At 36.9% G+C, this 11,881-nt stretch overlaps 1 protein-coding gene across 2 annotated transcripts; it reads left to right on the plus strand.

Moving 5' to 3' along the window:
* On the plus strand, positions 3,748 to 10,278 carry LOC109835790. Of its 2 annotated transcripts, XR_002245700.1 has the most exons (3): positions 3,748 to 4,204; positions 9,385 to 9,858; positions 10,087 to 10,278. XR_002245700.1 is itself a non-coding variant. In XM_020403818.1 (2 exons), the coding sequence occupies exons 1-2, from the start codon at positions 3,763 to 3,765 to the stop codon at positions 9,738 to 9,740; spliced, it is 798 nt and encodes a 265-aa protein (XP_020259407.1). In that variant the 5' UTR covers positions 3,748 to 3,762; the 3' UTR covers positions 9,741 to 10,034. The 2 variants fall into 2 exon arrangements, 1 of the variants encoding a protein (XP_020259407.1); XM_020403818.1 differs by lacking the exon at positions 10,087 to 10,278 and having other exon boundaries at positions 9,385 to 10,034.

The raw sequence follows: 11,881 nt of genomic DNA on the forward strand, positions 1-11,881 counted from the left end.
TTTTTGTTGTGTTTGACAACTCTTTCTTGTTATTTCCATATTCAAAATGACATCAAAATACTTGCATGTTTTATATTGTATTTATTAAAGGACAAATCAGTTAGGTTTTTAATTAGTGTTTTTGCATATGAGCTATGATGTACGATATTTGCATCTAGCATCTATTCAGTATAGTTACATTGAGATTTTGCTGGTTGCATATACTCAGAAGTCAGAAGTAAGCGTCCAGACTCCAGATGCTGCCCATATAAAGATCTTTTTTCCCTCTTGGATATTAGCTGTTTGATGTGAAACCCGTGAACATGTCTATTGGGACGTGGTTCTTAACTTCAACTGTTTGTTGTGTCAAATATAAGGACTATGAGCTGGAAGAATAAAAATTCCACATGCGTTCTTGAAACTGTTGCTTCTCTGCAGTTGTCTTCTGTATTTGACACCTTTTTCTGCAGCTGCAAACGGAGCAAGAGAGGATGAACCAGGAAGGTGAGGGATAGGGATGAAGTAGGGTTTTAATAGGAAAAATATGATTTGATGGGTTTACAAATTAAATGGGTTGTGGTCTCATTTAACGGGTCACCTGAAATGGTTTCATAACTTAAACCCATTTAACTTATAATCAAAACCAGCCATATTAACTTAACTTCTTCCTTAAGAGCAAACTTTTCGATCCTCCTTACCAATTACAACAGTGGCAAGAAGCTAGGGGAAGTGAGTTTTTGCATTGCATGATCCTATGTGCTACCTTTGTATCCGCTGTTTATGACACAACTAAACAAGTCACTTGTACTTATAGAACTTTCGTTTAAAATGATATGTAGTAGGAAGTTTGGTCTTTTTTATTTGAACTACGTAATTATGCCTGATCGTTGCTATGTGGCTGAATAACACCAATGTGTTTCAATAATAATGGTCGATGGTCTGGCTGTTTGAGCCAGGATCTTCTGGGAATAATTTTGCGAAGATTTTTTCTCTTGACATGTAGGTTTTTGAACTTTTCTTTTCTTTCATAATAGATAATCTAGGTTGCTTTCTTTTTTGAGAATGAAGAATGTTTCCAGGATGTTAACTTATCATTCATGGGTTGCGACTCATTGGTTTAATCAGATCTGAGTCAGAGTTACTTTAAAAGTTAAAACATTGGGTTGGCTGTTTAGGGTTGTTCATATTTTAGGTTCTTTTTTGTTATCTGCGTATTTGAATTTATTTTGTTATTTTAGATGAGAGAATGTCTGGTTCAGCTTTTATTTCTAACTGTTCATGTATAAATATTGTTTATAAATTTGGTGAATGAATGATGATTCAAGTTGAATTTTGTGTGGCATTTATAATCTCTCTTTCTCTCCTTATGACTGCCCTCCTTTGCTGTTCGTGGTTTATGTTTCTATTTGCTGCATGAGGCAGCACATCTAAGGAAATTTGCTAATGTCAACTTGGTGCATCATATATGTTTTTATTTCCACATGTGATGGATGGATTCTGTTATCACTCATCACATCACTTTTTCTTTTGTTCTACTTGATGATATATACTGAATTAATTTGTCATCGAGAACTCCTTAAGTTTTATGAGGGACGTTTGAATTTGCTCTTTCTGCTTTGGCTTTTCAAGTATGTAAATGTTTGAATAAGTGCATGTTTAAGGCCATTTCTGCATGAGGATTTTCTTTCTCCTTCAACTACTATTTTGACAATGGAAATTGTTGTCAGTAGACGAGGATGAATAATGCAGTTCACATGGCGTTTATGTTAAAATAGAAGTATGTATTGTTACTTCAGGTTCAGTCCCTTATGAGATGTTGACTATTCAAAGTGATTGTTATCAGGTCTCATGAATATGGGTGGCAATGGGAAATGGGATAACTTTGTTTACCTATTTTTCAGGGTAAGGGTGAGATTTCTTAACCGTTGATCTAAACATGTAAGGTAAGGAGAAGATATACTTACCATTTTATCTAAACAGGTAGGGCAAAGTAATATATTTTTACCTACGTGTTTCCCATCTAAACTAAGTAAACGGTTACTTTCTTACTATGTAGATGTATAATTTATACAAATTGAATTTAGTTGATACCTTTTTTTTCCCTTTTAGCTCAAAATTGAATTTAGTCAGTACCTGTATATTCATTTTGCTTAATGGTTGTGCTTGCTAATTATTGGTGCTTGCATTTTGTTTTTGAGTGGTGGCATCATTCATTGATTTTTATGGCTTCATATGTAGGCTATTAAAACAATTTAGTCAGCGTATTAAATATCGGCCGATATATTGCTCTATCGGCCGATATATTGCTCTATCGGCCGATATATTGCTCTATTGGCATCATTCATTGATTTTTATGGCTTCATATGTAGGCTATTAAAACAATTTAGTCAGCTATTGCTCTATCGGCCGATATATTGCTCTATCGGCCGATATATTGCTCTATCGGCCGATATATTGCTATATCGGCTGATAAATCGATTTTGACGCCCTTTCGATAAATATAAAAAACATTGTTTTCCGATTTTTACCACTTATTCTCGATAAATCGGAAATATCGGCCAATATTGGCTATTGGTTAATATCCAAACATGTTATTGAGTTTGTGTTTGGTTTGGTTCCCACTAGACCTGAAAACTTAATAAATAACCAAACCTAAATACCCTAAATCCCTAGTCAATCTCATATTTCTCCTCCCTCTTCATTCGACGCTCTAGCTCAAAAACGCTAAGTGATCTCAGGTACGAATCTCTCTCCTCTCTCTCCACTCTCTTCTCTTCTCCAGTTCTCCTCTCTCAGCTCCCTCCTCTCTCTCTCTTCTCCAGTTGTCCTCTCTCAGCTCCTCTTCAAACCCCTGTCTCTCTTCTCTTCTCTCTCTCAACTTCTCTCTCCCTTATTTGTATTCCTCTCTTCCTCTCTCTCTCCTTTATTCATGTCTTCTCTCATTCTCTAACCTCTACCTGTATCTAATGCATCTAACCATCATGTATCATTATTCATGATGCAATTTCTTATGTTTAGAATACATTAAATATGTTTTGATTTACATATTACATTGTTATGTAACATATAAACATCATATGATATGATACCCCGATACTTTTCACATATTCTTGATACATCACCGATTTCCGCAATCCGATATGGATTCTGGCCATCCAATATTTTTGATATTTAATACATTGAATTTAGTAGAATGCTTATATTCCATCCGTCTCTTTGATATTATTTGGTTTTGCTTTAGGGATGCATTTAAGGAAAAAGATGGTGTATTTGTTAGTTCTGATAAAAAGATATTTTATGTAACTATTTTTTACCCTATGGGATGAAGGAATTTTTTTATCCATTACCCATGAGGTAGGATAATTGTAACTTCTAAAGTTTTAGGCTAAACATAGAGAATTAGATATTTATGGTTATGTCAAGGATAAAACCTTACCCTACTGGGTTTCTTTCCTACTCATGAGGCTAGGAACGTTGATATCTTTACTCATGAGCATGCAGTATTGTTTTGGCATTCTCTGTTATTGATACCTTGTATATATCGTTTTTTATGTTATCTGGAAATGAGGCATAACAAGACTACATTCTGACTTTCTACGAAATGTGTGTATGTTGATGGTATTGAGAGTCACTTGTTTAATTTGTTTATCTTAGTCTCTGTAGTTGGTAGCATTTTCAACTTTATGAGAGCACATGAACGAGAGTTCTTCAGCACATCTGGGTGAATAAAATAAAATAAATAGTAGCTTGAAGCAATTTGTTTTGTCCCTTAGCTTTATTAGGATGATGATGTATCGGATTCTACAACTTGAAGATTATAGTAAGAGCTGGAGAAATTTTAGCTTTGTACTACCCTCTTGTTTAAAAGGAAGCTCTGGTTCCTCTATTATTAAATGCACTTTGTGCGCACATTTCAGGGCTTCAAAAGAGTTCTCAGATGTACATGGGCTCATCATGCATGCTTACAGCTCACAGAATCCAGACCTGCGTGTTGATCATCTTGGGTTACATAAGGCCATGTGTGTTCTTATGGGATGGGACTACACGAAGGCACCTGAAAACTCTAAGGCATACCAGTCGTTATCTGCTGCTGATGCATCAGCAAATAGGGATGATTTGGTTATGTGGCCACCTGTGGTCATAATCCATAACACGAATTCTGGAAAAAGAAAAGATGGCCGCATGGAGGGCATGGGTAATAAGGAAATGGATTTGAAACTAAAAGGTATAACTTGATGCATCTTTATTTTCAGTTTCCCTTGGTTACATATGTTTGAATGCTCGCTCTGAAAGCTGCTTCAGTTATGTTTTTTTGTAGCATAGGTGAATCGGTTGATCCCACTCAACTGTTTATTAACATCATTATATTTCATTTAGGGAAACTTTATCCCCTATTGACATACAAGCTGTACATTCTGAGCAATTACATTTTGTAGATTTTTTCACTTTCACCTTGCCTTTGGTTCTTTTCCACTGTTTTCATGCTCTTGCACTTTGGGTGCTATTTCTTAAATAGCAACGTTGCATGCAAGCACGGATAACTGGAATGCTGCTCAAGTTCACTTCCCTGTCTGGTTCCTATGCCTGTGAGTTTTTTTTATCTCCCCTGCAACCAGAAGTTGGGATTTGCCCTTGCTCCTTATGTCATCTGCACATGTTTCTATGTGACATGTGAATTTAAGGTTGAGCATATAAATTAGAACCACCACTGTGCTTCTTGTGGGCTGATCTCAAGCTATAGGTTATCCTGGTTGAATGACAAAAGACCAGGATTGACAAAAGAGGTGGTGATGCTTGACAAAGTTCTAGCATATTTTGTCTGAAGTGAGTGTTTATAAGTAATTTGCAGTGGTTTTAATTTTTTTCTTTCTCTAATATGTCCTATATCCAGTAGGTAGTATTCGCAGAGTAAATTTAGTTGATGATTAGCACTATAATTAATTGGATCTTTTATGTTATAGAAGATTTTTTTTTAATCTGTACCGTATTATGCAATTATTTCATTGAAGGCAATGGGAACCTGGAGATTGTGCAACTTCAGATAATACCTTTTATGCTGCCCAAGGGCATGAGTAGTTATATCCCTTCTTGGATTTCCTTTGGTAACTCATTTGATGTTATGGTTAACATGTAGATCGGACTTATGCTGCTAACGCACTGCATATCAAGAGAAACTTCATTCTCTTAACTTTATTCTATTAACTTCAGTTTGTTCACCTTGTTTCTTGATTAATTGTATGCCTATATTCTGCAAGCACAAACTTATGTTTGAGTCTGTCTCCTGGATCAAATAACATCTGGAACTTCCCTTTGCATATTACTTTTGTATTAAAAACATATACAGACACTTCAGTGCCTTGTGTTCGTCTCATCAGTCTTCCAATACTACCGGTGGATACTAAGTAGGTAACGCTAGTGTTATTATTAGCATTCATATTTTGTATTAAATTTTTGGAACTTAAGCTGGGTTAGTAATTTCATATTTACTTTCACCATGCATTCCCGTTTGTACATAGCAAGTTAGAAACATGTTTTTTGTATTCTCCACTGTTCAGAAGACCACCTTGTGGTGCCTATAAATGTTTCAAATTCATTTGCGAAACCTGCCCTCATCTGAAATTCTTATTTGCATAGATTCCATTGCAAGCTTAGATATGTTAGAAATTTTAGTGTGTGCAATGTGTGTTTTATTTATTGAAACACGGAAAATGGTGATAGCACTCCCTGGTTCCATGCGCTTTTGTTGACAAAATATGGTGCGACACCTTTGCATTCTGCAGAGAACACCTCTAGATGTATAGTGGCATCCTTCTGGATACCATGTTTATTGGTGATCAAAATGTTGAGGGTGCTGTGTGGCAAAGTGCGTCTAGTTACTGTTTCGTGCCAGGATTTTGCCACCAAATACTTAGGGAATAGATCATAATCCCTCAGGTGAATATGCTGCATTACAGGTATGCTATGCAATAGTTCCTATAAATTCAATAATTAATTATAGTTTTCATTTGCAAGGAATGAACTCCTTCCAAAACTTTGTAGTTAAGAATGTTGTGAGCTGAGGCTAGTATGGGTAACCTCTGTCTTTGCAGGAGCATAATATTTTGATCTTTGAACTTTCTTGATAGCACAAACATTTCTTCACCAAAATTAATCCATTCCTCAAATAGCCCAAAATCACTTAAGGAAATCTGATCGTCATGGAACTGTGAAATTTCAAACCGGGGTTCATTGTTATTTGTATAATTGGTTCCTAGTGTGTTGATTATTCGTATAAAGTTAATAAACTGGTGCAATAGATTTCGACATATTGGATATGGAGGTGGTTTCTTTTCTTTTTTCCTTAAATTTCTTTCAGGCCTATCATGCGGCCAAGAGGCCGTGTGAAGCGTTCCAGATTCCAGCATAGTGCTGAATAGGTTTCAACTCCATCCATGTTTTTAGGCTATTTTTAGTCGTTGCTTCATTGACTAGTATGCTACCGCCCCTTCTAATTTGTGCACTCATTGCTTACATGTTCGAACTATCTCAATTGATTCTTCCTCATTTTACCCTCAACTTGTGCCTCTATCTAGGGAATTTGGCAACACTACAGATAGGTTTTTCCTTTCTTGTTGAGTATAACCCCATTGAAATGTCCCCAAGTCATATCTAAAAAAACTAATGCTCAACTGTCAATTCTTTCCTGTAGCTGACTTGATATCATGTTTTTGCTTCATAATTGATTTCGTTTTTTAAGAAAAAGGCCATCTAGATGGCAATGGTGATGGTCTTGGTGATGTTCATGATAATCAGTATACATTCAAGATCGTTGTATTGATTGTAGCGAATACTAATTATAAAGCTGTCTTGACGTTTGCTATGCATGAGAGGATAGTCTAAGAGCCCTGAGTTGTAGCCTGCTTTTTTAAGAAGCCCTTAATTTTCTTTTTTGACAAAGAAGCCCCTAAGTTTTACCCCTCTCTTCTTAGAAGCCCTCAACTTCTCCTTTTTAAAATTTTATTTTAACAACGAAGCCTGTTAGTTCTACTTTTCTCTTCTGAGAAGCCCGTACTTCTTGTTAACTTACAACTTCCATTGTCAAAAGGGAAAGTCAGGGACTTCTAGAAGAGAAGGTGTAAAGCTTAGAGGCGTCACTGTCCAATGGAAAAAGTTGAGGGCTTATTAGAAGATATGGGTAGTAGTTAAGGGCTTCATTGTTAAAAGAAAAAAAGTTTGAGGGCTTCTAAGAAGAGAGGAGTAAAAACCTAAGGCTTCGTACTGAAAAAAAGAAACTTAAGGGCTTCTGAGAATAGAGGGGTAAAAGTTCGGGCTCTTTAGACTGTCCTGCATGTATGTCATGATAATTTTTCTAGCCGAACTATTCTACATAACATCCCGCCATAAATATATATTGTAGCTAAATTAGCAAATAACACCCATAAGTTGGCAGAAACTTAAGTTTTTGTTTCCCTAATTGGACGACATGACATTAATTTTCTGTATAAGTTATCTGATCATACTCTGCACATAAGATTAGACAAGACATAAAAGTGTCACGGATCTTGAAGAAAACCTGATGATATGTGGAAATCTACAGCTAACAAGTTATTTTTATGAGAGGTGATTTAACTTGAAATTGTCGTACACTCAAATAACTACATGAGCATGTGAGTTGTTCGGTGTGCTCATTAAGTTGTGAATTTGTATTACTATTTTACACTACATGACCTCAAAGCTGAAAAATTATTCAAGGGGTTTGACAGTGCTTATAAGTAGTGAATGGGATCATAACTTGTAGATCAAGATTAGTTGTAGATCAATAAATTCACTTGACCTCATCATCTCAAATGTTGTAGATCAAGACCAGTTTATTGGGTTAGTTAAGAGGCAATATGATTTTTTTTTTTAATTTTTTCGTGCATCAGTTGGATTTGGTTTGGATCTCGTTTAGTAATGAGCATAGTGGCCCTATTGTTCCCGATGGAAAGAAGAACCTATAATTAGCTTTTCGGGAAATTTCCAAACAAACGATTAGTTTCTTGGGTTAAGAGGCAATACAATTTTTGTTTTAAATTTGTGTGCATCAGTTGGATTTGGTTTGGATCTCTACTATTGTGCATGTGCATGCATGTGGCCTTGACACCGCAGATTAAAGTCGCTTAGGTGTATCCCTTTTAAAAAACACGTCTGGGTTTTTTCCATGCATGACATTTGTATTTTCTTGGCATAATAGTTTCTATTATTCTCTATAGAATAAAATAACGTATGTGTAACCTTCCTTTTCTATTCTAGTGAACAAAAGAGAGGAAGACTTATAGCAGATATAATTTGTAATAATTTTGCTTCTTTTGCATCTCTGTCCTCATCCATCTCCCTTCATCTTCTTATTTATCCTTTTTTCTTCCTTTCGACTCCTCTGCCTTCTTTTATTTCTTCCATTTCTTTGTTTGTCCCTTATCTCTTGCCTTTTACCCCTTCTTTCTCTTCGTCATCCTCTCCCTTCATTGTTTCAGTGAATTCATTCTCTTAGCCTATTGTTTTTATGGTGAGTAAATTGTTCAGGTGGGTCTCTTCGCGCACACTTACATTGATGTGGCACACATTGGCTTTTCATACATGTGTCCTGAAAATCATACTTCAACATGGCCCTCCTTAGTTGTGCTGATTCTACACCTCTGATAGATGAAGTCTTCACATTGTCTTTTTTTATTTGCTCTGAATCATCAACATTCTCTTTTCCGAATATTTATGCCACTTCCCTTAGTTTTATTTCATCGTAGAGCAGGTCTTTTCACTGTTATTAAAATGTTTTCCTTGAGGAATAGAAAATCAATGTTTTAAAAAGCCTCCGTCCAGGCCTAGGCGGTACCTAGGCACCTAGGTTTCAAGAGCTCCTGGGGGAGCGTGAGCTACTTACATGGACTGCACCCTTTAAGCCTTTGATCGTGATTCTCTCCGTTGCAGTCTCCACGTCCTCCAACCTCCTCCTCCAACCTCCTCCAGCCTCTTAATTGTGAACACCTCCTTTCCCTCCTCCGACCTTCAACAAAACCTCATCCACCGCCACTTAAATGAATAAAGAAATCTGCCTTCGCGCCTGTCTGACGCCTAAGCTTTCACTAACTTTGACATTTACTATCAATTATTGTAATTAAAAAATAAAAAAGGAAAACCACCTAGGCTCGAGGCATTGGGTCCAACGCCTTGGCTGCCTAGCGCTTCCTATAAACTTGTAGAGAATAGAGGAATGTAGGCGATAAGCATTTCAGTTTTTAGGAGTTCAATTATCATGTGGGTTTGTTCTGGTAGAGCCAGATTGACGTGAATGTGTTCTAATTGTTTTGGACAATTCTTACACTGATTTTATGGATCTTCTCTGTATTTAATTATATTCTTCTTTTCCCGACACGACATCTTTTCCTTCAGATCTAGACTTTGCTGGTGGCAAGTCGAAGTCTATGTATGGTAAGGAGGGTCATTTGGGCATCACGTTGGTGAAATATGCCAACACTCAGGCTGGGTTGAAGGAAGCTGAGCGACTGGCAGATTACTTTGAGAAGGACAACCGGGGATGCAAAGGCTGGGCTAGGGCGCAAGCTTATCAGTCAGGGGCCGACGAGGAGAAGAACCCTGCCCTTGTGGAGGTCGACCCAAAGAGCGGTGAGAAGAAGAGGATCTTCTATGGGTATTTGGCAACAGCTTCTGATCTTGACAAGGTTGATTCTGATACCAAGAAGAAGGCTGTTATTAAGAGTAGGAGGGAGTTTGATTCATCAGAATAGGTATATGATCAAGCAATGCTTGCTCTCTTTTAGATGGACTGGTCAATCAATTTCCATGTTGGTGGTTTGAATTGGCTAGCACTTTTAACTTAAGGCAGTTTGCCCTATGGAAAGAAAGGTACGCAAACTTTGTCACATTAATGTGTGCCTTTATTTATTTGTGGAATTACTTTGGAGCACTTCTTTTTGCTGGCTTACTGAGGGTTGGTTTTCATGGTGATTTCACATTTGTCATACTTCAAAGCCCTCTCATTTGCTATTTGAAATCAACCAATTGAATTAAATTTCGTCCGAGGAGAACAGCCCAAGTTTGTTCTATTAATTTTGATTTTTCTATGCGTCTCAGATATTGCTTGGCTCTATTGTGTAATGGATGCCAAACAAATAAATGGAACTTTTCCTCCAGAATTCGGCCGGGATGCAATTATTTTTAATGTGGTTCTTCATATGTTAGTTCTGTCTGGAAAACATTATGGTGTCAAATGCAGTGATTAGTATGAAGGATGCTTGCGGATAAATTTAGCAGGTTCTTATGCAATGACTATGGTTATGATTATTATTATTATTATTAAGGTTGCCTGCTGGTAACTTAAGCATGTTACGATGAACCAGGTAGCATGTTTTTTCCCCTTATTCCTTTTTTTTTTTTTTTTGAGGAACAACCAGCAAGCTTGAACCAGGTAGCATGTTTTTTCCCCTTATTCCTTTTTTTTTTTTTTTTGAGGAACAACCAGCAAGCTTGTTGATATCCTTCATCTATTGCACCGGTGTCTGTTATTCTATCTGCTGCCCGTAGCCTCTGCCACATTGATGTCATGCAGGTTATTTCTTTCAACGGTGCAAAGTTTTGGCGGCGCATTTTTCTATAGCGCCTTACCAATGCTTTTTATTAAAATTGAACATGTGGATAGATATTTAATTTTCTGTATCTGGTCGTATATGATGACCTAAGTTTAGCATTTTCTTTGAATTCGATGACCGTTCACTTCTCGAAGGGTCCGAGGTGGGGTGGTGCCTTTGGTTGCTCTTTTTCACTAAAAGCTAAATAGTCATTCACCTAGGTTAGTGAGCACAGGTTTTTGTTCCTTTCATGTATATGTTAGTAGAGTATTATTTATAAGTGCCAATGAGTTTAGAACTTTATAGTGCTTGCTGCGAGAGGGGAGAGCGCGTGACTTGAAAGAGGAAAATGGGAGAAGCTTTTAATCTGCGTGCGTTTTGTGAGTGTGGAATTATTATAAGAACTTGAGAGAGTACTTTTATGTAGGGGGCTATGAATTTCTGAAAAGCCCCCCAACCTGGACGCGCGGTTTCATCTTTTCATGTTCAGATAGGTAGCCTGCGATGAGAACGTGGGGTTTTTATATGGTGGTTGTTGGAAATTACAAACGGATATGGCGTAGTAGTAGTAGTAGTAGCTTGGAACGACTGAGGTTCATATTTGGTTTGTTTTACGAAAGTGGTGGACTAATATATGAGTAGTTAGAAGTTTAGGGGCTGTTTGTTTGCTAAAAAAATGAGACCCCCCCCCCCCCCCCCCCCCACACNGGATTGGATTTTGGTTTCAACCGATTTCTAAATCGCATGTTTGTTTTGTTTTGTGATTTAAAGAAATGAGGATGTCACGTCAGATTCTTGAGAAAAGTGTTTTCACATCAAAAACCTCTGAAACACTTGGAAATATCACTTCAGTGAATTTTTAATTACTACCAGCATTGTTGAAACAAACACTTTTATAGCTGATTTTTATTTCTTTTTTTATGTTCAAACAAACACAAGAAATGCAAATCAAAACATTGTTACTATTACGGTTGGATTTGTTTCTTACGTGGCGTGACGGTGATTTCATTGCGAAAAAAAAAGAGAAATGTCTTGAAATGAGTTGAAATGTGAGTTTTTCATTTCCCATTTTTTTCGGAAAACAATATCTTCTTTAGACAACCATTGGTAAGATGTGGACACTACTTTTTTGGGAAGAAATTGATAGCTATTCATCGGGGCATGGCGCTTATTAATGCAGAAATGTGTAGCGTAGTTCTACGGATGTGATGTGATGTAATTAGGGGTGCCAAACCGTATCCGTATCCGAGGAATTATCCGTAACCGTATCCGTTAGGATACGAATATGGTTAATCAAATCT

Source organism: Asparagus officinalis, chromosome 3, assembly GCF_001876935.1.
Source record: "Asparagus officinalis chromosome 3, Aspof.V1, whole genome shotgun sequence".
In the NCBI taxonomy this organism is placed as follows: Eukaryota; Viridiplantae; Streptophyta; class Magnoliopsida; order Asparagales; family Asparagaceae; genus Asparagus; species Asparagus officinalis.